Source organism: Anolis carolinensis, chromosome 4 (assembly GCF_035594765.1).
Source record: "Anolis carolinensis isolate JA03-04 chromosome 4, rAnoCar3.1.pri, whole genome shotgun sequence".
Lineage (NCBI taxonomy): Eukaryota > Metazoa > Chordata > Lepidosauria > Squamata > Dactyloidae > Anolis > Anolis carolinensis.
In genome coordinates, this window is record NC_085844.1 from 232,201,376 (window position 1) to 232,229,188 (window position 27,813).

The 27,813-nt window shown below is 39.0% G+C and overlaps 1 protein-coding gene across 4 annotated transcripts in view; it reads left to right on the forward strand.

The window, feature by feature from the left end:
- Positions 1-27,813, forward strand: part of tshz2 (teashirt zinc finger homeobox 2) — a 425,545-nt gene that overhangs the window by 253,030 nt on the left and 144,702 nt on the right. The window contains exons 2-3 of one of the 4 annotated variants that reach the window (XR_010005617.1): positions 14,684-19,243; positions 19,377-20,633. Coding sequence is in view for 3 of the 4 variants with exons in the window: in XM_008115593.3 (XP_008113800.1) it covers positions 14,684-17,748 (3,065 nt within the window). In the remaining variant the exon portion in view is untranslated. Of the gene's footprint in view, positions 1-14,683; positions 20,634-27,813 lie in introns of those variants that run through there. The other 3 variants (XM_008115593.3, XM_062978940.1, XM_008115592.3) reach the window with 3 other exon arrangements.

A 27,813-nucleotide genomic window follows, 5' to 3' on the forward strand; every position in this document is an offset into this window, starting at 1 on the left:
TTTCTTTAGAGGCTTTTAAACAGAGGCTGGATATGTCAGAAATACTTTGATTGTACTTTTCCTGCATGGCAGGGGGTTGGACTGGATGGCCAATGTGGGCTCTTCCAACTCTTATTATTATGTGATCTCAACATTTAGAGATACCGTAGAAAATATGGCTGGGGTAGAAGAGAAACACATGGCCCTCAAGATGTTGTTGGACCCTACTCACCTCCAACTACATCTACCAAAGGACAAGTTCTCTGCCTTTGGGCCTTGCTAAAGTTGACCTAGTAAGTTTCTAACTAAGGTGACATTCAAATGCGGTTCTTTTAGTTCATGATACTACACCATACACATTCTGCTACTCTTATTTAAATAAGATATTTTAAAAATTATTATGATGGTTATGAATGATGATGATAATAAAGTTAAAAGCTGTGATGGAAGGCACACTAACCAAAAGAAGCTTGGTCTCCGATAGAGACCATATGCAAGCGTTTTAATATAATTGTGTCGAAGGTCAATGGTGCTTATTTTTCTAGGGTGAATAATGCAGTGTTGGGTAGAGATCTAATTTTAGAATAGTAAATGTTGTGCCGTATGCAGAATTCTTGACTCTGATAAAGAGTCTTATGGGAAAAAATGCTGATCTTAACATTGTGCTATTCAGTGCATTCTCTCTTTTTTATCAAAGTGCCATGTTTCTCCCCATTGCTTTGTAAATATTATAAAGCCAGGTGAAACATGAGATGAAGTAAGCCTCCTTCATCTCTTTTTTTACATATATGTAAGGAAATGCCAAGGTGGCATTTCAGAGATTTCATTTCGTAAAATCAAAAAGTGTTTAAATGTCCATAATCGCCACTCTAGTCTGTGCCTTTTGCTGCTTGAACACCTAAGCACATTTTATCGTAGCAAACAAGCTTTCCAGCCATACAATAGCAAACAAATTCTTCAGAAGCCTCTTTAATTATTCATTTGTCTGTACTATTTTTGTGCTACTTTTCATAAATGTTAATCTTTATTATTGCCTGAGCAGGATCCCAACAAATGTGGTGGTGGACAATAACAATAATAATAATAAAAATACCTGTTTTGAACATGACCTAAGAGCTTGACACAGGAAGCATTGGTAGCTATTTGTTTCCCGATCTGCAGTTTTTATACAGTTTCTATCAAACTGAAAGGTATTTTTTAGTAGCTGCTTATTTTAAATGTACAAAACCCTTGTGTGTAATTCCATTAGCTGCCCTACAGCATTGCAATCTACAGTTTCCCCGAGGCTGTTGTGAAATATTGATGAAATCCTTGCTTTTGTGGCTTCCTCTGATACACTAAACAGTTGTCTGATGTTAGTTGAACTTGAATGGATCTGTTCAGAGCTATATCAGCAGTGACTTCAAAGGCTGTAAGGCTGTTACAATTTTTTTTTAACAAACTGAAGTTTCAAAGCCTTACCATGTGGTACTTAAAAAAAGAGAAAGAGAAATACCAAGTTGATTTGAAATAAACCATATAATGGAAAGAGTCATTATTACACACATACACTTATATTTCTCTGCATTGACACACATTTTCAAAAGGGGAGGGGTCCCTTTTGATAAAAGAAAAATAGTAGTTCTGCATTAGAAAATCAAATAAATTTTAAATTATGTACACTGCAGAGTTTTGGTATTAACACCAATGTTTTCTCTCTCTATCAGATAGGCTATTCCATAGGTTCAAAGGGGTGGTTAGACAAGGCTCCTTTATTTGTTCCCAGAGAAGTCAGATTTGACTACAGCAACAAATTCCTTGGTTATATACCCTTTGGATTATTGTAATGTGCTGTTTGTGGGACTGCTTTTGTAAAGTGCTCAGATTCTTTAATTGGCCCCAAAAGCTGCAGCCAGATTGTTAACTGGAGCTGGATAAAGGGAGCACAAAACCCTCATGTTGCAACAGCTCTATTGGTTCCTGGTCCATTTCTGGGTAATATTTAATGTGCTGGTGATGACCTATAAAGCCCTACAAAGCTTGAATCCAGAGTCTTTGAAGGACTGTATCTCCCTTTATGAGCCTAGTAAAGTTCTGAGATGTTCTGGAGAAGACCTTCTCTCTGTCCCACCACCTTCTCGGGTATGTTTGGTTGGAACAAGAGAGAGGACCTTCTGTTTGGCTGGTCTCAGGCCTAAGGGACCTTTTCCCTAGGGAGGTCAGGATGGCTCCCATCTTGCTCTCCTTCCAAATATTCTTGTGCCGTCAAGTGTTTAGAAACTGAATGGTGTGGGCTTTCAATTAAATCCTGTACCATTTTATGGTTTGTATAGTCTCTTAATGAATTTTATTATTTTCATGCTTTAAATTGTTCAATTGACTTTTAAAATCACTTTTACATTAGTACTTTTATTGAAGTGTGTGTATCATTTTAACTTTTAATGTTTTAAAATCTGTAATAAGGTCTCCCAAGTCCCAGTACTGGGAGAAATATGGGGCATAAATGAGTAAAATAATAATATAGCCCAACCAAAAAGCAGAACAAAACAATTTTCTTGGTGTCTTGGTTTTTAACCTGTTCCTGGGCCATTTGGGCTGGTGATTCAAACAATTGCATTGGATCTGGGATTGAAAATGTGTGACTCAACCAAGGTCACCCAGGCCCTATTTACACTGCTATATAAAACCCAGATTATCTGCTTTGAACTGGATTATATGGCAATGTAGACTCATAAAATCCAGTTCAAATTAAATAATCTGGATTATCCTCTTTGATAATGTGGATTATATGGCAGTGTAGATCCTGCCCCGGTTACCATGTGGAGAATCTAATGTTGGTCTCCAGAGTTGTGGTACAAAACCGAAATCTACACCGTATTGGTTCTCTTGCATGAAGGCAATGGCAAGCTTCCATTGAATAAACCTTGTCGAAAAAACTTGTGGTAGGCTTATCTTGGGTTCACCATTCATTGGAAACAAATTGAAGGCATTGAAGAACAACAACAAGAAGAAGGATGGAGCTATTTAGTTTTGTTTATGTCCCAGATAAAGTATGCCATAATCATATCACAGCCCAACAAAAACTCTTGGTGCCTTGGTTTTTAGGCCTGTTCCTAGGGTTATTTGGGGCATTGATTCAGAAAATTGCATTGGATAGTTTCTTAGATATGGTTATCATGATTTTCTATGAATGAGCAGGTGAAGACTCGTATGTGGCATATGTTCTGTAGCTCAAAAACTAGAGCTGATGGGAAAAAAATAGTGTAATTTTTTCATCAGCAGGTCAAATATAACCAGAATGAGGTTAACACTTGAGTCACCAAGATGTGTGTTTTCCAGGGTAATCAATAGAATCTTCTGTCATGGAGTACATTACACAATTTTACATATACAGTACTTAACTACATAACAAAGGCACTAAATACAACTCTGTTAGTCAATTGTAAAGATATGTAATAGGACATCAGTATGATTGTCAGTCAGCCTCAACATTCTCTGATTGGTGTCCTCATGCACAACGGGAGCAATGCGCAATAGTCCCATTGTGCATCAGTTTATTATACATCAGTCACATTACTGACCCACCCCAACTCCGTAAGATAGCAACAGCCCTCTACTGGCTACAGACATTATAGAATGGCCAGATTTTATCTCCCAGAGATGTAAGTCCCCTTACAAAGATTACCCTATTTACTCAAAACTAATGCTCACCTTTTTTTGGCTCATTGACCTTGCCAAAATTAGGATGCACATTAGATTTGCATAATACGTCATCTTAGTGCTGAGCCAAAGCAAAAGGGGAAGCTGTTTCAGGAGCTGCATCTGGAGCTCCTCTTTGAGGGATGTTATCCCTAAATAATGGCCATGGCTCAATGTTATGGGATCCTGGAATTTGTAGTTTGGTGAGGCACCAGCATTCTTTGCCAGAGAAGGCTCAAGGCTTTACAAAACGACAGCCGCCAGGATTCCATGGCATTGAACCAAGGCAAAGTGGATTCCTTGTACAGCATAGATGCATCCCAAGGTCTTCCTTTTCCATTGCTGGAAGTTTTGGTGCGTTAACACTTTGTTTTTAAAGAAGGACTTACTTCTAAATAGACAGCTACTGTAATGTACATTTTTTGGTGAAATTACAAAGAGTGCACTTTTTGCTGCTGCACATTACATTTGCTTCAGGGTTTTGAAAACTGAGGTGTGTATTAGATTCGATAGCACATTAGACTTGAATAAATACAGTATGTCTCCAAAAGGATTCTAACCAGCAATAATAATCATGCAGAGGCAGGCATTTCTAGATAGCAGGAGATTTCTTTTTGTGTGTGTTACCACTGATGCTCCACAAATATGGGTGTAGTGCAGGCATATTTCCATTTTGTATGTATATGAGTGTCTTTGGTTAGAGCAAATGCTATTGGATATATGCGGTGGAGATCTTGGGGTATTCATGTACTTGGGTTGTGATGAAAAGAAAATGGAACTCATCCTTTCTCTCCCTTCCATAGAAATCACGTAGCAGAAGAAAAACTCGAACTGCTTGAAGTCAAATGTTTCAGCCTTGATGCAGGCAGTCAGTCTGGTTACTATGGGCTGCCCTGTCCTGCATTTGCTCTCCGGTGTTTTGTGTTTGCTTGCAAGCTCCCTCATGTGGTGAATAAGCCACCTGTCTTGCATGAACCAAATATGAAATCCTGACAAGTTTTTGCACAATGCCACCACACCCTGCAATAAGAAGGACATTATTACAAGAAGGAGGGGATGACAAAAGTTTTTAAATGGGGCATTTGTTACCATTACTGATGTGATATATAATTTCAAGATGAAGTAGGCCGTTGGCATAAAGAATCAGTTTTGCTTTTAACTAGAACCCTGGGAGCCTCTGGGAGCCCTACCTGAATACTCTAAATCAACTTAAAACACTCACATTCTGCACCATTTCTTTTTAGTACTCTATAACTAGTACCTGGAACCTGGAAAAGATTACAGATAATATTGTAACTAGTTACTCTTGAGAACAATAAGGATGCAATGGATATACAGTTCAAAGCAGGATAAAGAAATGAAAGGAGAGGATGAATTTATAGCAATTGCAAGATTAACAGATTTATTTTAGCATGAGTTTTCATAGGCTTCAGATGTGTGGACGCGCAAGAGCAAGGTTATTTTATTGGCATAGTGGGTAACATTTTCTTGTTGCCTACAAATGCTACTTGTTAAGGGCATTTTAGAGACATCTTGGCAGGAATGTCTTAAGCTGTATGCCACCTATGACCAAATCCAGTTTCGTTTTCTTGCTAGAACAGAGCAGAAAATAATAGTAGTTAATTAGTGAATTACTTTTTCAGCATTGCAGGTGTTGAAGAAAGATCTGAATATATCTTGTTTTTAAAAAAACGAAACCAAAACAATGTTTCTATGATAGGGTTGTCATAAGTCAAAGTAGACTTGAAGGCACATAACATTAATTTAGAGAATAGCTAGGGATTCATTTTCTTACTACTTTTATAAAATAGTTGGGAGTCCAAAATCTTGCTGATGGTCAGCAAATCACATGGAGATGTGTCATAGATTCAGATCCACTTACTGACCACCTTTGAACTGGATTATAAATTTGGTGGTAGCACATCAAGAGCTGCTGTTAGGTTATATGGGACCCACATTTAGTAACAGGAAAAGTAATGGCTGGGTTGCTGTGAGTTTTCCGGGCCTAAACATTTTCCCCAAAACGAGTGTGTGTGTGTGTGTGTGTGTGTGTGAGAGAGAGAGAGAGAGAGAGAGAGAGAGTGAGAGAGAGAGTGAGAGAGAATTATTACTTTGACACCTTCCCAGAAGTCATCTTTCTTGAATTTTTGTATAATCAGCCCTAGAGTATACAGAATATATAACCGGACTAGCTTTGTCCAGCCACACATTGCTGTGGCTTATGGGAATCCTTTGTTGGCCAGGTGGAATAGCAGTGAATAGACTTGCAGTCTCAAAGCCTGGCCGTTTTCTGGAGTAGCTGGAGCTTTTTGTTGTATGAACATAGAGGCATGGATGAGGGGTTGTGCTGACAAGTTTAGTGTTTCTGGGATGTGTAGTTTTGTTGTTTTGTCCTAGGCCGAAATTTCATTACCCTTTTATATATATAGATTGCATTAAAGCTGTTTTCCAGTCCCGCAGAAACAATCAACAAAAGGGCCTAAAATGCATCTCTAGGGAAGCTATTCCACATTATGAGCACCACTACTTAAAAGACCCTGTTTCCCATATTTAGTTCTCAAGAAAGGGACAATAAGAAAGGTTTTAGGTATACCTTATTCATTTTACATTGTGTTCCGATCCCCCCTCAGAGCATATCTGATATATCTGCCCTCTCATATATTTTTATCTTTTCAAGAACATTGTTAGAAAGCTTAGATTAGTGGTGGCTATAGCATACCATGTCAGCAGCAAGGGCACCTGAGTTTTGGTCTGATCTATATGAAAGGTGTTGAATCCATTTCAGAGATGGGTCTTAGCACCATGGATAACTCCTTCAAAGCGTGAACTATAAACTTGAGTAATTTTACCATCCCACTGACAGGAAAAACCCCAGACAAAACTGACTTAGCTGGAAATACAGTGACTAGTCTAAGCTCCCTTTGCTCTTTATTGCTAAGTGAGAACGTGTATGAAAATGTAATTTTTTCGGGCAAGATCGCATAAAAGGACATTCTTGCTGAGATACTCTGGGTCAGCACCAGAAAGGCATTGCAATTCTAACTCAAAGATACAGTGATGTAATGGGCCAAATTATCTTCTACTGGTACAAATGCCCTTCTGAGCTGATCTCAGAAATCTTCCTTCAAAATTGGCAGACTAGTCAAAAACAGGGATGAAAAGGCATCGATGGGGAAGGAACATGACTATATGTGCTCCGGACATTCTTCAAAAGTGAGACACTATCTCAATGCTCTTACAGTGCCAAGCCAAAGTGAGAGTAGCCCTAAATAATTTCCAGTATCTAAACTGAAAGGGGTTTAGAATTAACAGTTTCAGATAGTCTTGTGTTGTTCCAACTTGCCCATAGCCAATCTGGTCAGTTAGGACTGGACTACCCATCATTAAAGAAGGCCCGGGCTTTGGCGCAGGCTGGAGAGCAAGCCAGCTGCAACCAGCTGCAATGAATCACTCTGACCAGGAGGACATGAATTCGAGACCCGCTCGGAGCCTATGTTTGTCTTGTCTTTGTTCTATGTTAAAAGGCATTGAATGTTTGCCTATATGTGTAATGTGATCCGCCCTGAGTCCCCTTCGGGGTGACAAGGGCAGAATATAAATGCTGAAAATAAATAAATAATAAAGAAGAGCATTTACTGACATTATTACATTTGCATCCATTTTTCCAATCCCAGCTTTTTTTTTACAGCTTCAGAAGTCAAAATCTGCACTTAATTTATCTGCAACATTTTATAGCTCATCAGCAAACAGTTTCCATGCCGTAAAACAGAACTGTTCTGGGAACATAGCCTCATCAGTTGCGATGGTAATTTCACAGGAGCTCTCAAAGAACCACACTAAAATTATAAAGCCAATGGAATTTTCTCCCACGTTAAAATATACTTACGACTGAGGTGCTATAGAGTTAAAATGGGGTTTCATGTAAAAATAAGTAGTTTTTCTTCTGCTCTTTAAAAAAACCCAACAATATGATAAATCTGCAACCACAAGGTTAAACAATGAGCCAGGTTAAAATTTGCCTTTGGTTAGCTAATGTAGTTAGACATTTCCAAGAGAAAGCAATGAGAAGTGGTCATTATCCATTATCTGCATGAAATATCTTAAAGAAAGAAAACAATCTAAAGCCAGAAATAGAAAAACAAACGATATTCCTTCTAGAAGTAAAAGAAGCAAGATCACATCCAAATGCTGTGCAATTGCTTTCATACCAATGTTATTTTTTTTTAAAGAGAGAGAATGAGTGAATGAGAGAGAAAATAGGATAGAGAAATGAAGAAAATACACATGGCATATGGGCTTTGCCTGGATTAATAGCATTATATGGGAAGACAGTGAATCACCTAACCCTTTCCTTGGCCAAAATGAAAATTTCTAGACTTGGAGAGAGAAATCTTGCTATACGTGGAAAAAGAGAGTCTCTCTGACTTAAATAGTATTTACTGTTGGAAAACCTAACAGAAAAAGTCTGCATTTTAAACACATAGAGAAAATAGGGTTTATTCATTAAAATGCAGAATTGAAACATTATATACTCAAAGCATATAATTGAGTTCAGCTGAATTGCTAAGACCTGGACTTAAATCCAGTGACTTAAATTTACTTAAACAAAAAATATTTTTGACAAAGATTCAGATTCAGCATAGAGCTCTGGGATGAAAGTATATGTTCGATAATTGTTACAGGTAAGACCAAAGTGTGGCCTCATTCCCAATCTTACTCCAGTTAGGCAAAACTCGTTGCATTAATGGAATTAATCTGTGTTTTGACTCACCATAGATTAATTTATTCTACTGTAATGGGCAGGAACTGAACTGGCTGACCGCTTGCCTGTATCATCAATGCATTGCTCTCAAAGGGAGAGCCACAGCTTCATGATGAGCAGGTTCTATCACAGTAACTCAGCTTAGATCAGTGGTTCTCAACCTGTGGGTCCCCAGATGTTTTGGCCCTCAACTCCCAGAAATCCTAACAGCTGGTAAATTGGCTGGGATTTCTGGGAGTTGTAGGCCAAAACACCTGGGGACCCACAGGTTGAGAACAACTGACCTAGAAACAATCAATACCATGGTTATATGTGCATTAGTTATGAATATTCAGAAAATTATTAGAATAGAAGCTTGCTGCCAAAATGTTGACTGTGTTAAATTTAGGAAACACAATGATCAGATTCAGTGGTTGCCAGTCTACTTCCAAGTGGACCATTTCTTTTAAACCAAAAGTATCCTGAAGCTAGGTTAGCTCATGTATTATATTCTCTTACATGAATTTAACTCCTACCACAGGGAACCGCCGAAAGGCTAAACGGAGGGCTGCACAAACACAGCAAGGACCAAGTACAGAGAGCACAATAATCCCAAATAAACAGTTCGAGGGGAGGTCACAGGGGCTTACATGTCTTTACACTAATGCTCAGAGCATGGGAAATAAGCAAGACGAACTCCAACTCCTAGCACAGCACCACACATACGATGTCATAGGCATCACTGAAACCTGGTGGGATGACTCCCATCACTGGAATTTAACCATTGAGGGCTATAACCTCTTTCACAGAAATAGAACAAAGGGGAGAGGAGGGGGAGTAGCTTTATATGTCAAAAACAGTTACGTTGCAGAAGAAATGCAAGACTGTAATCCGGGAAACCAGCTTGAAAGCATCTGGATAAGAATCAAGGGAACCGGGACTCAAAAAGATCTTGTCGTGGGTGTCTACTACAGACCTCCGAGTCAGGATGAAGGACTTGATGAAGCCTTCTGTCAACAGCTGACCAAACAGGCACAAAGAAGAGATATAGTAGTCATGGGCGATTTCAATTATCCCGATATCTGCTGGAAAACAAACTCAGCCAAGAGTACAAAGTCCAACAAATTCCTCACTTGCCTTGCAGATAATTTTATGGTCCAGAAGGTAGAAGAGGCAACAAGGGGATCAGCAACTCTTGATCTAATCTTAACAAATGTGGAAGACCTGATCAATACAGTTGAAGTGGTTGGATCCTTAGGGGCAAGTGACCATGTGCTCCTGCAGTTTGCAATACAAAGGAATGCTGAAACTAAGACAAGTCAAACACGCATTCTGGACTTTAAGAGAGCTGACTTCCAAAAAATGAAGGAATTACTGAGCGGCATTCCATGGACGTCGATATTAAAAAAACAAGGGAGTTAAGGATGGATGGGAGTTTTTCAAAAGTGAAATACTCAAGGCGCAAATGCAAACAGTGCCAACAAAGAAGAAAAATAAGACAAGTGCAAAGAAGCCAGAATGGATGTCCAAAGAACTTCTAACTGAGCTAAAGCTCAAAAGTGACATGCACAAGAAGTGGAAAAGGGGAGAAATCACCAAAGAAGAATTCAAACGTATAGCCAACACCTGTAGGGAAAAGGTTCGCAAGGCTAAAGCGCAAAATGGGCTCAGGCTTGCCAGGGACATAAAAAACAACAAAAAAGGCTTTTTTGCTTACGTTGGTAGAAAAAGGAAGAAAAAGGAGGTGATAGGGCCATTGCAAGGAGAAGATGGGGTGATGGCGACAGGGGACAGGGAAAAGGCAGAACTACTTAATGCCTTCTTTGCCTCGGTCTTCTCAGAAAAAGAAAGCCATCTTCAACCTCAGCAACACGGAATGGACGAAGGATTGGGGGGAAATCCAACCCCAAATAGGGAAACAAGTTGTCCAGGAACACTTGGCCTCTCTAAACGAATTCAAGTCCCCAGGGCCAGATCAGCTACACCCAAGAGTACTGAAGGAACTAGCGGAAGTTATTTCAAAACCACTGGCAATTATCTTCGAGAGTTCTTGGAGAACGGGAGAAGTCCCAGCAGATTGGAGGAGGGCAAATGTGGTCCCTATCTTCAAGAAGGGAAAAAAGAACGACCCAAACAATTACCGTCCGGTCAGCCTCACATCAATACCAGGCAAAATTCTGGAAAAGATCATTAAGGAAGTGGTCTGCGAACACTTAGAAACAAATGCGGTCATTGCTAATAGTCAACACGGATTTACCAAAAACAAGTCATGCCAGACTAATCTGATCTCTTTTTTCGATAGAGTTACGAGTTGGGTCGATACAGGGAATGCTGTGGATGTAGCGTACCTGGATTTCAGTAAGGCCTTCGACAAAGTCCCCCACGACCTTCTGGCAAACAAACTAGTAAAATGTGGGCTAGACAAAACTACGGTTAGGTGGATCTGTAATTGGCTAAGCGAACGAACCCAAAGGGTGCTCACCAATGCGTCGTCTTCATCATGGAAAGAAGTGACAAGTGGAGTGCCGCAGGGCTCCGTCCTGGGCCTGGTTCTGTTCAACATCTTTATTAACGACTTAGACGAAGGGTTAGAAGGCACGATCATCAAGTTTGCAGACGACACAAAACTGGGAGGGATAGCTAACACTCCAGAAGACAGGAGCAGAATTCAAAACGATCTTGACAGACTAGAGAGATGGGCCAAAACTAACAAAATGAAGTTCAACAGGGACAAATGCAAGATACTTCACTTCGGCAGAAAAAATAGAAATCAAAGATACAGAATGGGGGACGCCTGGCTTGACAGCAGTGTGTGCGAAAAAGACCTTGGAGTCCTCGTGGACAACAAGTTAAACATGAGCCAACAATGTGATGCGGCTGCTAAAAAAGCCAATGGGATTCTGGCCTGCATCAATAGGGGAATAGCGTCTAGATCCAGGGAAGTTATGCTCCCCCTCTATTCTGCCTTGGTCAGACCACACCTGGAATACTGTGTCCAATTTTGGGCACCACAGTTGAAGGGAGATGTTGACAAGCTGGAAAACGTCCAGAGGAGGGCGACTAAAATGATTAAGGGTCTGGAGAACAAGCCCTATGAGGAGCGGCTTAAAGAGCTGGGCATGTTTAGCCTGCAGAAGAGAAGGCTGAGAGGAGACATGATAGCCATGTACAAATATGTGAAGGGAAGTCATAGGGAAGAGGGAGCAAGCTTGTTTTCTGCTGCCCTGCAGACTAGGACACGGAACAATGGCTTCAAACTACAGGAAAGGAGATTCCACCTGAGCATCAGGAAGAACTTCCTCACTGTGAGAGCTGTTGTTCGACAGTGGAACTCTCTCCCCGGGGCCGTGGTGGAGGCTCCTTCCTTGGAGGCTTTTAAGCAGAGGCTGGATGGCCATCTGTCGGGGGTGCTTTGAATGCGATTTCCTGCTTCTTAGCAGGGGGTTGGACTAGATGGCCCATGTGGTCTCTTCCAACTCTACTATTCTATGATTCTATGATTCTATGATTCTCTAAGGAGAGTCTTCTTTGCGTGCTACTGCTTTCTGAAATGGCACCAGTGGCAATGTTTGAGAGGGTCTTTTTTTGTAGTTGCGCTCAGCACATGGAATATTCTAGAATTTTGGATTTTCCTATTGCATGGATTTCTTTAGCATTTTAATTCAGATGGTGGTGAATTTGGTTGTTTCATTGATTCTTATGATATTTCTGTTTTGAGAGGTTGTTTTTAAAAAATATGAACGTAACTTCATTTAGCTGTTTTTGACAAGTCCATAATGGAAGAGGAAAGTCAAGAATACATCTTGATATTAGCTTGGAGGCCTATGGTTTTACCTGTGCAGGTAGATCCTCCACTAGTATAGATCCCAACTGTTCCATACTGTGATCATGTCTGTAGATTCTATCACCAATTCATCCCCTTGTGGCTAGCTGCTGCTTCTTCTTCCTCCTACTCCTCCTCCTCCTCCTCCTCCTCCTCCTCCTCCTCCTCCTCTTCTTCTTCTTCTTCTTCTTCTTCTTCTTCTTCTTCTTCTTCTTCTTCTTCTTCTTCTTCTTCTTCTTCTTCTTGCTGATGAGCCTTTTTGGAGTTAGATGACAGACAGACAAGGAGACAGATGCTAGAACCATACTTGAAACCTTACCTGTCAAGAGAGCCTGCCAGTGCTTGTGCTTGCTCTGCTGGCCTCACCTTCAAGAGACCAGGGTTGATACCATGACATAGAAACCGAACAGTGTTTTGTAAAAAGAAATTGTGTGAAAAAAGAATAAATAAACCTACCTATAATTCAGGGGGTTTTTAAGTGAAGAGGAGCTTCAAGATGTATTAACATCTCAGAAACACGGAGTTCTGAACTCTCTGAGTAGAATGTAATTGACACTTTTTACATCTAAGCAGAAGTCCCAAAAAGACTTCCACTATGCATGTATCCCATGCTTGCTATGGATGTTAGAATAAAAAAAGTTTTCTAAGCTTTCTGCATCCAGAATAGTAACTCACGTGTGGATTTTTTTATCCATCCAGATTGCCCTTGCCTTGATAAAGACATTTTTTGTGCACTAAACTGATTGTGTGGGAATAATTTTAATATGTTTCTTAAGGTTTGCAACCATATGTAGATTTCATTTTTTAAAAAACATATGTTGCTTACATCAGAATGTCTTCTGTTAATCAAGCATTTTGATGAATTAATCTCCTGTGTTTCAATTTATATAATGATTTACATACGGTGAAATCTTCTTAAGGAAATTTGTAGAGAGGATGCCATGTGCATTCATTAAGCAGCCTGACTGTCTGCATTTTAAAAGGCTTTTGTCTGTCTTACATAAAATGCCCAAAGTAAGTGAATGGTTTAGGAAGGCGAGTGCTTTTAAGTATACAATATTAAATGGAATGATTTTTTCTTTTCTTTCTTTTCTTTTAAGGCAACAGGCATTTTTAAACCACCATTCAAATAGACTACTCTAAGTATGAGAAAGATCCAATTTGTTGCTTTCCCAATTCCTTAAAATGAAGGATAGACTAGTTCCAGGAATCTAGAGGCTAATTTTCTGTTCCCAGGACCCATTAGAGACCACATGACAAAAAAAACCCCAATGTAAAATAGATATGCACTTAGCACCAGAGATTGTTCTCAGACCTTGTTAGTAAAATGGCCAGAATCAGAGTTTGCAAAACTTCCTTTTCCCTTACAATTCCCCAAATTCTTTAGCCATCACAGCCACTGGGATGCTGATACAAAAAAAGTACTTTTTCCACTTGTAGTTTGACAAAAGTACCTTTTCTGGGTTTGAATATAATTTGTATTTATGCCCTATATCTGGGTATCCTGAAGTGTTTTATTAAGCTGATCAAATTTCTTAATGTTGTACTTGAGATAATAAACCTTGGAGGCAAAAACGTTATAGTTTGATACTTAGGGCACGAGATTCTGTCTGGTTTTGGAAGCTAAGCAGGGTCAGTCCTGATTAGCACTTAAATGAGATACAACCAATGAATGTTGCAGGCTATGTTCTTGAGGAATATTCCTTGCTTGAAAAAAATCTTATGAAATTCATGTTGACGGGTGACTTGAAGGAACACACATGTACATTTTGATTCTCATATTTAGGGATGTAAGTCTTTACTAATTTTCATCTTGAAGGATGCAACAAATCATTTTTAAAGTTTTCTTCTCACTGAAAAAAACCTTTACAAATTGCAGGTTTTCATAGCTCTTTGCTGGTTGCAACTTATTGTGCACAAAATTTTCAGGTGAACATTTTGCATTGAAAATAACCATGAGAAACAGCATTTTTACACAGAAAATATTTCTGGCCCAAACAATATTTCCAGTGCAAAAGATAGAAATCAAGATATCTCTCATCGTGCTTTCTAAACGCTCAAGAAATATGCTTTTCGATTATTTTCCAACTATTTTTGAGTATTCTTTCCATCTCTATTTCTACTTCTTGGCCACTTTTCATTTATTTTCTGGAGTGGGTTTACAAGCATTTGATCATAATTAATGGGACTTCAAATGATCTCAGATATTAATTTTCTAACTGTTCCATTAAGGGACTGTTAGAGCTTTACTATTGCAACAAGAAAATTATTAACTCAGAACCTCCAGAAGTTACAAAGAATTGTGGTTGCCTGCCAATAAAAATGGCAGTCCATGCCAGTTTCTTTTTTCTTGTTGTGCTAAGTCTATTAAATTCACTATGAAAAGCAAATGTTAAAACTAAAGGAAGCAACATAGAATGTTCTTGGTTAACCTGATTTTTTCTGTATTTAATTTTTTCCAGGTTATGGCCAAGAGGATGATTCGAAAGATGAGGAAGACATAAAAGAGGAGGAGGAGGAAGAAGACAATGAGAGCAGTTCAACAGCTCATCCTCAGGGTAGCAATGAGCCAGGCACAGATGAAGAACATGATATTGGACCTGATCCAAAAGGCAGCTTTAGCTACCAAAATTCTCCAGTAAGTCATATCTCCAACCAGGATGCTGAAAATGAATCACTGCTAAGTGATGCTAGTGACCAGGTGGCAGATATTAAAACCCTTTGCTCCAGAGAGGCACAAGACTCCAAAGCCAATGTCCACCCCAAACATCCAACTGAAGCACACAGCTGCATGGATAAAATGACAGCAGTCTATGCCAACATCCTTTCAGACTCTTACTGGACAGGTTTAGGGCTAGGGCTCAAGCTGTCCAATTCTGAAAAGAAGGGATGTGACAACAGAAATGGAGCAAGCAAAAGTGACTTTGATTGGCATCAGGATGCCTTGACCAAAAGCCTGCAACAAAGCTTGCCAGCTAGGCCAGTCTGCAAACCAAACCTTTTCAGTTCAGTCCAGCTCTACCGACAAAGCAGCAAAATGTGTGGAACTGTATTCACGGGTGCTAGTAGGTTTCGCTGTAGGCAATGCAGTGCTGCCTACGACACCTTGGTAGAGCTTACCGTCCATATGAATGAGAGTGGCCATTACCAAGATGACAACCACAAAAAAGACAAGCACAGGCCTACTAGCTACTCCAAGCCCCGGAAACGAGCCTTTCAGGACATGGATAAGGAAGATGCTCAGAAAGTTCTGAAATGCATGTTCTGTGGTGACTCCTTTGATTCCCTTCAAGATCTAAGTGTTCACATGATAAAAACAAAACACTACCAAAAAGTGCCTTTGAAGGAGCCAGTACCTACTATTTCTTCTAAAATTGTAACTCCAGCTAAGAAACGTGTGTTCGACATAAATAGGCCTTGCTCCCCAGACTCAACCACTGGGTCATTTGCTGACACCTTCTCTTCTCAGAAGAATGCAAATCTGCAGCTGTCATCTAACAACCGTTATGGCTACCAGAATGGTGCTAGCTACACGTGGCAGTTTGAAGCCTGCAAATCACAAATACTCAAGTGCATGGAATGTGGGAGCTCCCATGACACCTTGCAGCAACTCACCACACATATGATGGTCACAGGTCACTTTTTGAAAGTCACAAGTTCAGCCTCCAAGAAAGGAAAGCAGCTTGTTCTAGATCCACTAGCTGTAGAAAAAATGCAGTCACTTTCTGAGACACCAGCTAGTGACAGCCAACCTTCAAAACCCTCTAGTAATGTATCAACAGATTCTACATCTCCCGCTGTAGAATTAAAGAAAGAGGGCAAACAAAATAAATCTGAGGATGTGAATAAAGAGGAAAAAATGGTGAAGAGTGAAGATTATGAAGACATGCTTCAAAAACCACTGGACCCTACAATTAAATATCAGTACCTTAGAGAAGAAGATTTGGAAGATGCTTCAAAAGGTGGTGGAGATATTTTGAAGTCTTTGGAAAACACTGTCACTTCAGCCATCAATAAAGCCCAAAATGGAGCTCCCAGCTGGAGTGCTTATCCTAGTATTCATGCGGCCTATCAACTCTCAGAAAGTACAAAACCTTCCTTGCCAGTGGGATCCCAGGTTTTGCAAGTTAGGCCAACAGTCACTAATAAGTTGAGACCTATTGCTCCAAAATGGAAGGTTATGCCTCTAGTTCCTGTTTCGGCTAACATGTCCCAATGTACTCAAGTGAAGAAGGAAGGGGATACCAAAAAAGAAGTACAAAAGGACTATATGAAGGAGGGAAACAAAACCGATCCTGCCTCAGCCTGTCAGAATGAAGAAGAATCTCCCCCTCAGGCTGAGGTGTGTGTAGAGCCCAAAAAATCAGAGCCAAGTCCTTTGAAGGAGGAGAGCAAGGCAAAAGAAGATGAGGAGAAAGAACAAACAAAATCTAAGGAGTCAGTGACATCACTTCTCAGTAATGGATGTGCTTCTTCTAACCACTCCTCAGAACTGCCTTGTTTAAACCCTCTGAGTGCTTTGCAATCTGTACTAAACAATCACTTGGGCAAAGCAAATGAACCTCTAAGACCGCAGCAAAATTCCAGTCCCAGTGCTGGGTCAGTCTCTATTTTCCACAAATCTAATCTGAACATGATTGAGAAGCCAGTTTTATCTCCTGCCCCAACCCCAACAAAACCTGCTAGGCGTTATGTGTTTGAGAACAATGATCAGCCAATAGACCTGACCAAATCCAAAAGCAAGAAGGGAGAGTCTGTTCAAGCACAATCTTGTACTTCCCCATCTCAGAAACACGCACTGTCTGACATCGCAGACATGGTCAAAGTGCTTCCCAAAGCTACAACACCAAAACCTGCTGCCTCATCCAGAATCCCATCAATGAAACTGGAAATGGATGTAAGGCGTTTTGAAGATGTCTCCACCGAAGTCTCCACCTTGCACAAAAGAAAGGGAAGGCAGTCCAACTGGAATCCTCAACATCTCCTTATTTTGCAAGCTCAGTTTGCTTCCAGTCTCTTCCAAACATCAGAAGGTAAATATTTATTGTCAGACCTGGGCCCTCAAGAACGTATGCAGATCTCCAAGTTTACCGGACTGTCCATGACCACCATCAGCCATTGGTTGGCCAATGTTAAATACCAACTCAGAAAAACTGGAGGGACAAAATTTTTGAAAAACATGGATAAAGGTCACCCCATCTTTTATTGCAGTGACTGTGCATCTCAGTTTAGAACCCCATCAACGTACATCAGCCATTTAGAATCCCATCTAGGTTTCCAAATGAAGGACATGAACAAGTTGGCTGTGGAGCAGCAAACCAAGGTAGAACAAGAAATCTCCAGAATTTCAGTTCAAAGGTCTCCTGAAACAATAGCTGTAGAAGAGGACACAGACTCTAAGTTCAAATGTAAGTTATGCTCCCGGACATTTGTGAGCAAACATGCAGTAAAACTCCATCTAAGCAAAACACACAGCAAATCACCAGAACATCATTCACAGTTTGTAGCAGAAGTGGATGAAGAATAACTCCTAAGGTATGCATGCCTTAACTACAAAATCTGTTTTATTATTGCATTTCTCAAAGGAGGGCACTAAAAGCACCTCTATTTTCTTAAAAATATTATGTTCATGGATGCAAATTTCTTTGCAGACCTTAGCTTCTGTGTCTGTAACTGTTGCAAGATGGGAGAAATTTAAAATGTGCAGTTGTTTCAAACACTGCATTTCCATCATGGGAACAGGCTTCCCAACATTACCGTGCTTGGTGATACTGCATTTACAGACACAGGAACCTCTGCCAAGAAAAGATTTGGCAACCTTGCTTATTGTTGACACCATGTTCCCATTTAGCTAACCAGTCCATTAATCTTGTATTTGAAAAGCAGAGCATGCTGAACACTCTAATGGCTTCTACGGAAATGGCATTTGCTTGTAATATTTTAAACATCCACATCATTTGTTTGTCCCTCACATGAGCAGAAAATCAGGAGTCACTACAAAACAATTGTAAGTGTCATGTGTTTTCAGTGTCCAGTTTCAGATATGGGATTCCTATGATTGACTATTATTTCCTAACAGTTTCAAAGATTTAAATGTTGTTTCTGCCTTCATTTCCTGCTGTTGATATTTCATCTGGTATATTTCTAAGACTACCATCTGTAACTGGAGTGACAAATCTTAGGCCATGAGACTGAATTTGGGATTTGTGAATCACCAGACCTTTGCAGTTCTCCAGATAATCTTGTCCCTTTCCCCATGAAATCATTGTTTGATTGTATACTGGCTTTTGTATGGCTTTTCTTCACTATAGTAGAACCTCTTTATCCAGAGATTCAATATCCAGTTTCACTTACCCATGCGCCAAAAAATATCCCATTTCTGGAAGAATTTGTGATCCTCTCTAAGTCCTCCAGTGCTATTCTATGGTATGCTTCTGTCTCAAGTACAGCCAAAATATGAGATCACAATTATCCATGGGTTCAGTTATCCATGGGGGATGGTCTTGAAATGTCTCAACTATAGCTATAGGGATCATACTGCATTCTACACTGTTGAAATGCCTTTTAAAGTTTAGTTACTGACAGTAAGAATATGAAGCTAAAATATTTCAGGGTTTGGTTCCACCTGCATTTTCCTTAGTCCCTCCCAACACTTGAACGTAGCCCCAACAACATCTCTGAAATGTAATTTATCCCTTGGAGAGAAAATGGCCCTCAGCATTGTTCTATAATATATGGATCAGGAGGAAACCCAGACATATCCACAATGCTTGGATGTAAAGTTATGATAATGGTCCACAATTTAATGGCAGAGGATTACCCACGTTCAATCATGGTCATCTCAACCTGAAGTGTTTTAGAAATTACAACTGGAAAAATTAACTAATGATTATTCAGTCAATCTCCTTTCTTGCACTTTGGTGCTGCCAGATGTTTATATTTTATTTTTTAACTAGAGCACATATCTACCCTTGCCAGAAAGGTCAGGACAGTAGGAGTGGTCATCACCTGAAGGGACTTCGGTAAGAATAGACCAGTGGTTCTCAACCTGTGGGTTCCCAGGTGTTTTGGCCTACAACTCCCAGAAATCCCAACCAGTTTACCAGCTGTTAGGATTTTTGGGAGTTGAAGGCCAAAACATCTGAGGACCCACAGGTTGAGAACCACTGGAATAGACAAGGTAGGGACTCTCAGTCTGATAAGCTGAAATGCATTTTCAAGAAATTAATTACTGGCAGAAATGCAATTTTTTAATTTTTAAAAAATTAAATTTCCTTTGAATGGAACCTCAAAAGGTCCAGATTTTGAGTTGATAGTACTTCATTATAGATGGACCCATATCACAATATAAAACAGGTTCAAATCTTCATGTGACTTCTCATAGCAGAGAGGAATAATTCTGCTTTTGTTCAAAGGAAATCACCGATGAATCTGTCCTTAAAAGACTGTAAAGTTACAAGAAAATCTAGAACCAAAAACACACACCTACAAACAGGAAGAAGAAGAAACTGCTCTGGCTTAAGGAGATCCCTTTACAGCAAACAGAAGGTGCTAAGCAAGTAAAAAAAGAAGAGTACATCTAAAATCTGTTCCAAATATGCCAGTGAAGCAAGAAGAAGGGAAACCTGAGTTATTTATTTTATACCACTTTTCTATATCTGGAGTGGTGCAACACAAAAATGTAGACAAGTTAAAATATTTTAAAATGTTATAATAAATAAAACCCTTCACAAGCTTGCATTCCAGTTTCTTTCACTTCTGGGTATAATCCTCAGGAATGATATGAATACTATGTATAAGACCCAGAAGGGTAGAAAGAAAAAGGGCTCCCACACCACTTCTTTGGGACTTCCAAAGTAGCCTCATTTAGTTCTCAGTATCCAATGTATCTTACCCAAGTGCTTGTTAAGGATCTAGGAACCCTGGGGAAAAAAAACAAGGATACAGTTAGGGTTGGCCTATATTTCTATGTTATGAATTGCTTTTCTATAGTGTCCATCATTCCTGGCCATGGCCATGCTGGCTGAGGCTGTTGGGCCTGAAGTTAGTAACGTCTGAAGAAAAGCAGATCCCTGCCCACTTGCTCTCCAAAATGGAACTGTCATCATAAGAGTCTACATTTCCCCCTGCTTATTCCATTTGTCCTTTCTCATCTACATTCCCCTTTCTATTCTGGAGGGGAGGGGGGTTACTGTCTGAAGTTTTCACTGGCTCAAACTTGAATATCCTTAATTTTTAGTAGCTGAATTCTCTATAACCGGAAGGTAACTGAAACTGTTGACTAGACCAAAATCTATATGATACACTGAAAACCTGTATTCTAAAAAAATGGTTATTTGGTGATTATTCTAGATAAACATATGGCATCATAGATTCATTTGTGTAATAATAAACTGCTTTGTCACACTTAAATGTATGAAAAAGTCTCGCTTATTGATTATTTTGGCTAATCTTTCTGCCCCTTGAATGTTTATCTACCTTTCTAACAGGATACAATGTATCCACATAGTCATATCTTTACATGTAAACTCTCTCAATTCTCTGAAGTTGTTACCCCATACAATATGACCTACTTATAATTGCAGAGATAAATGGGTCACATACTGTCCTTATATTGCTGAGGTCTCATATCATGCAGTATATATTTTCAACTGTCTTTTGTTAGGACCCCATACAGTTGATGAACTGAAATTAATGAAGGCAGCACACAGCTTTCTAGATGCTACAGTCTGTTGGGGGGTTTTTTAGTATTAAGTTCACTGGTATAAAGGAAGCAATTTTCACAGACTCATTCATACAGATATTGCTGGTTTTCATCCTGAAATACTGTAGAGAACAAATAACTGAAAAATACACTTACATTTAATACACTTTTAGTCTGATGCATAATTAATAAAACCTGCAAACTCCAAAGTCCAACATCTCATGGTTTTAAATTATTAAGAAGTGTGCTACCTGAAAGTCCAAACATGTGTTTGCTCAGAATTACATTCCATAGGTGGGTTTTTTAACCCCCTAAGTGTGTTTAGGTTAGAGTGCAAAATGCACAATGCAATTTGACATATGTCTTATTCAGAAACAAATCATACTGAGTCCAGTGGGAATTAATCCCAGGTAAGTGTGCACAAGATTCCAGTCCTAAATTCTGAATGACTTCTCATCAATAAGGTAAGGTTGTATGAATATCCTATGAGGGATTCATCTGTGTGGTAACTAATGACTAAGATATGGGGGTGTACATGTGCAGTGTATGAATAGGCAATTGTGGCCCTCTAATTTTTGGGGAGTACAATACCTACAAGCTGAAGCAAAAATGATACCAGCAGTAGACCCCTGCCTGGCAATGCTTAGACTCATCACTCCCAGGTGTGGTGGTAATGTGGAAATAAGGCTCATAACATCTCCCCATTGGCCATCCTGGCTGATAGAAGCTGAGGAGCAAAATATAAAGTGGGACACAGCTGCCCACCCTGACTTTTTTAAATGTATGTCGCTTCAAGTCACCTGTCAGCTTATGAATTTCATAGGGTTTTCTCATGGAAGGAATATTCAACAGATGGTTTTCCACAGCCTTCCTCTGAATATAGTCTAGAAAAGTTCCATTCATAGTAGTCGTTCATGAGACTAGTGTCAAACTATGAGTTCTTGGATGCCAATCCCTGACAAGTTTCCAAGAGAGGGTCAAAGCCAATTCTATCCATTATGGTGTAGTGGTTTGAGTGTTCAACTACAACTCTAGAGACCAGGGTTTGGCAACCTACTTGGTCATGGAAACTAACTGGGTGACATTAAGTGCGTCATACATGTTCAGCCCCAGAAAACCATGTGATAGTTTCACCCTAGGGTTGCTATAAATTGGAAATTACTTGGAGGGACACAAAAATAAGCCAGTGGGCACAACTGTAGCATATTGTGGGGTAAAATAATTGCCCACCCCCTACATAAGATAGCCTGGGAAATACTGACCTTGAATGCCGGATATTCCCTGATGGCTTCCCTTCTAAATACATGACTCTGCTTACCTTCTGAGATCATAGGGGATCTCATACTTTCTAGGTATTTTGGTGTACTCTTGTAATATATATAATAAGTTTGTTCCCACTGCTACATATATTCAAATTGTAAAATATTATTTAATAGTTGTGAAATATTATTTTACAAAAGCACCATGTCAACAAGTCATTTGGGTGGAATTTAGGATACAGTCATATTAACCCTCAATTTCAAATGTACTTTGATGTGATATTTCTTTCAAGGAGCAGTTTGGCTTCTTTTTGCAAAAGAAGATGCACACGATACAGGTCATTTTACAAGAATAAGAAAGGAAAACTCACCAAAAACATTTGCACCAAACAGCAGCTGGCACAAAAAGAATGATTGTGTGTTTATCAGTCTCTGAGGTCTATTGGCTACTTTGATAACCCTGTTCTATTTCCTTTCCACATTCCGTGCTTGGTTTTGTCAGCTACGTATAAGGAGCATGGACCTCTTGAACAGGAATCCTAGTGCAAACTGGGGCAAGTCTGACATACCTTGGAGGCAATTTCCCAGCACTTAAATCCATCACTCCTAGAAAAGATGCTAATGTAGAAACACAATGCAAATCAGGACATATTAAAGAGTTACTTTATGCTGCAGTGGGTTAAATCTACCATTACCCTCTTAACATATTGATAACACTTCCTCCCTGTCTCCTCCTGTTGAGCCATGCAAATTCATAGTTACTGCCTAAATCACAGTCTTAATGTCCATTGTAAGGGAGGGATCATTGGTACAATTCAGAATACCAATCAAGTTCAGTAAGTGACCAAGCAAAAAAAAGGTAATTCTTCTCCCATTCTTGCATCAGAATCTGCATCTGCAGATATCAGTTAATTGAGGCTTTAAATAGTATGAACATGGGTACAACTACCTGTTAAAATTTCTAGTTCAAGGAAGGATTCAAGGGTCATATCACAAAATTATAGTGCTATAATTCTACTTTAACTGCCATGATGACATCTTATGGAATCCTGGAATTTGTAGTGTTGTCAAGCATTTTGAACTCTTAGTCAGAGAGCAACAGCACTTCACCTGAGCTTTCCTAGCTTACAATTAAAGTAAAATCATAATGCTATAACTGTATAGTATGAAAGGACACCAGGGGTTTGTAGTCTGATGAAGCACTAGATATATCTGGGACAGAACTATAAGTACCCCCTCCCTATACTGAAAATCCCAGGATTCCATAGGATCAAACCATGGGAGCTGGTGGAATTATAATGCCATATTTGTATAAGAACCCAAAATAAGAGGAACAGAGTCTGGTCAAAGACTTGGAAACCTGTGGTGCAAAAACAGCAGCATGCAAATTGCATTCCCACTGCAATGGTATGTTCCAAGGCTATAAATGTGGAGTGTTTTTAATAATGAACGGAGTTCAGGGTTTGGCTAAGTGGAAGGATCCAGTACTGTTGAGAATATTTAAATGACAGCACACAGCTGCACAAGGATCCCTAAGTACAAAGGTAATGGCGCTGCCATTGGACACTTATCCAGTAAATCACAGTCATTTAAAATGTAGAAAAATGCAATAAAAACACAGTCCAAGTGAATCTGTGAATGTAAGCAGTTGATTTCTAGATGTACAATCTGGAATAGTTCTGTGTTATTATAATGAGAGTGTTTTAAAATTTGGGGGGAAACTGCTTTCTCCCTCACAGGGACTGATTTACACACCTATTACTATGCCACAGTTTGAAACTCCTCATAATTGATAATAAAAGATGTGGGGGAAAAATGAAAAATGGTAGGAAAAAAGTTAGGAGGAAATATAATTCGGGCCTCTCTCTCTCTCTCCCCCACCCCCACCCCTCACTTTAACAACATAGCCATAAAGTTATGGTTGAAACTTAAACAGGTAATTTCCAGAAATAAAAAGTTGTATCAATTCAATGTGACACAGTTCCTGGCAAGTACACTATGACGAAAGGCAAATAGTTCACAATGGCAATGTTTCTGGGACTATTTTGACTTTTTTCCCCCCTTAATGAATATTCCCTAATAAGAAAAAAAGAAATAGTGGAAAAACACAGGAAGGCTGCCAACTGAAGACAAAGATGTTTGGAGGTCCTGTAAACTTCTATGGATCACAAAATTAATATATAAAGTGTTCTGACTTAGTTTTATTCAACGATAAAAGGATATATATGTACAGAAAACATGCACAGAACAAATATTGTTATTGTTGTTTTCTAAATAAAACCATTGCAGCCACTTTTATTTCATGTACAAACCATATACTTTGGTTCTTTAACGGAATATATTCATATTTAAAGTGCCATGCAAATACAAATGGATGGTTGTTGGGAACTATAATTTGAGTTGGTACATGTGATAGCACAAATTGTGTTGACTGATGGGCTTGGCTGTTTTTAATTGCACTGCAGACTTCACAACTTTTTTCCTTTTAAGATCCAGCCTGTACTAGTTCCTTAGAGCTTTGCTCAAAGAAAAAATACCCTAAAGCTGACTTGTTCTTAAAAGCTAGGGTTTTACAGTTCACTGATAAGCAAAAAATGAGGACACATTTACCAACTTGAGTATTGCAAATCACTCTGAGCTGTTTTAAATGCCCCTTCTACATACACTGTGATAACTGTTATTAGAAATATTTCTAATCTCCATTGCTTTAAAAAAAAAAAAACAACAGCTTTGCCTTCACCTTCCTACCCATTTTTCCCACCTCTTTTGATAGCAGATTTGGACCCCATCTACACTGATATGAAATGCAGTTTTATAATGCAGTTTAACTGCATTGCACTGAATTATATGAGTCTTCTCATATAATGCATTTAAACTGCATTATGAAACTGTATTATATGGCAGTGTAGATGAGACCTTATTTGCTTCACTTTCACCTCTGTGTGATGAAACACACCTCTGTGTGATGAAACCCTTGACCATCTCACACTGCTAGCTTACATTTCCATCTTTGGCTGTCTCTTTCTCTCCTCCACTCCCAAGTCTCTCTCCGTCATTCTCTCTATCCTCTTATGGACCAGCCTTAATTCCTTCTTCTAGTGCAGTGGTTCCCAACCTGTGGTCCATGGACCACCAGTAGTCTGCAAGAACTAAAATATGGTCCACAGCCTCACTGTTACTACTACGGATAATAACACAGCCCAACTATTTTTTTTTCTTGTGTCTTCATTTTTAGTCCTATTTCTGGAGTTATTTGGGTTGCTGATTCAGAAAGTTGCATTGGATAGACCACATTGGCTCTAGATAATTAAATATGGTTTTCTGTGGACAAGCAGATCTTGCCTACTGGATGGCATATGTTCTGTATCAGAAACTAGAGCTGATGTGGTCTATCCAATGCAATTTTCTGAATCAGCACCCCAAATAACCAAATTGAATCTAAAGTTGACCAAAAACTGATTTGTAATCCTTTTGGTACTAATGTTGGAGAGTGGTCCCTGGTCAAAAAAAGGTTGGGAACCAGTGTTCTAGTGGAACTTTTGGTAGGATTAGCAAAACCCTTAGACATCTTAATAATCTGTCAAACAGAATTTTTAGCTCTGAAAGAAAGATGTCTTGTCTACAAAAAGGAGAACATCACCTATTAAAAGTTAGAAATAAATCATATGCAGTTTAGAACTTGCATGTTTGTTCAAAATGATTAGCATGCACGTGTCATTTCTGCCCTATAGAAAAGCTCAGGCTTGCTTGGAAGAGCCACGTAAATATGCTAAGAAAAATATGAACAACCATTACATATTTGATAAGGATGATCGTTTTAGCATATTGATGTGTTTAGAAAAAGCAAGTTTAGCTTGAGGTATTACAAAAGGAAAAAAAATGCATTGGTTATTCATTGTATTTCTTTTCATTAAAAAAAACCCTCTAAAAGCATTCCCTAACATTTCAGATTCAGGGAGTGGGAGAGTTTTGAAAAATTAAAATCTGACTTTGAAACCATGTTGGAATAACTGAATCTCAAAATAAAAAGCAGTCAAGTTTATATTGCCTTTCCTCATACACAAATTCCAGATCTAGTGCCTTCAGTCCAAATGTGATTTTAGATGCAATTTTCTCTATTTTAAAAAAGCTAAGTGTGTTTATATATATCTTTCATATTCTGCACTTTGAAAATGTATTTACATGTTTTAAAAATGGAACATTACATTAGATTTAAAGATTTAAGTCAATTCTAGGGCTGGGTGAAATCACCTTTTTAGTTTTAACTGGCTCTAAATTTTGTCATTTCCCCCACCCAGAGTCCTTTGAACTTGAGAAAGAGTAAGATATAATGTGTCACTTTTAATATTCATATTTTTACTTTGAATGAATTTTCCTAAATCTTCATTAATAAAAAAAAAAAATCTCATCCTTGTGGGAGAACAAGGCCACCTACTCATGCCTTCTTGGTTTTCCCTTATACTGCTGACCATGATAGTTAATGACTTGTATTCTCTATCAAGCAGATTTACTCATCCATAACTATTCTGTATTCACAATCACAACTTAGTCATGATTTTGAAACTATTCCTGTGATCATAACTTCCTCCCAAACCACTTTACCACACATCACCTGCCTGGAGAAGGATGTCCATTTGGCTGGTGATCAGAACATGGCCAAATATTTCTTTCTAGTTTGTTCTAAGGGTGGGGAGGTCATGTCCAAATCATTTACCTAGTTAAATAGATTAAGCACTTTATCACATGATGCTGATAAACCACCATCATAGCGGGATAAAAAGACTTTTGGATGGAGCTTACCACATGATGATAAATCTCTCCCATAATCACACTGCACTGGCATCATTATTGGATCATCTCTTTTCATTGACGGGAAAGCCCTGTCAATTAATCCAATATTAATTCTCTTCCATCAGTCTTCCTTCTGCAGAAATGTTCTTTCACTGCAATCCTAATATTGTGAAGCAGATGATCTTGAAAAAAAAGCTAATACTTTGTGACTGCACAGTAGCAGCAAAATAGGGGGAAAGGGAAATAGGGGGGGGGAACACAGCACACGTGTACTGGGTGGGGTAAACCTTGGTAGGAAACAAGGCTGTGCTGAAGACTGATTACAGGAATTCATAAAAACAATGTGCCAGTGTTCCACAATTGTAGTGAAGTGTGGAAATAATAGCTCTAATAATGGTATGTTTCTATTTGGGTAAAGAGTGTAACTGTGTTGGTGTGATAAAGTTCCAGAGGAGCATATTGAGAATATTGGCCAGTACCTTTAGTACAGTGGGGGAAGGATTCATATTTAGAAATGACAGATACAATATTCATCTACATAAATACAAGAAACAAAAACTTTGTTATCTCTGATATCAGTGAAGATTACTCCAGAGAGGGGAAATGTGTTCCAGAGTATTATTTCATTACTGCTCAGTTGGTGTTATGGGTCTTTGTTTTGAAACCAGAGACAGAAAATATATACTTATAATTTCCTTACTCTCCCAGTATTCATTGGGAAATTCTGTGAACTGTAATCCAAAAAAAAGCCAACACAGTGTAGTGATTTGAGTGATGGGCTAGGATCCTGGAGCCTGAGTTTGAATCCTCACTCAGTCATGGAAACCCACTTGGTGAC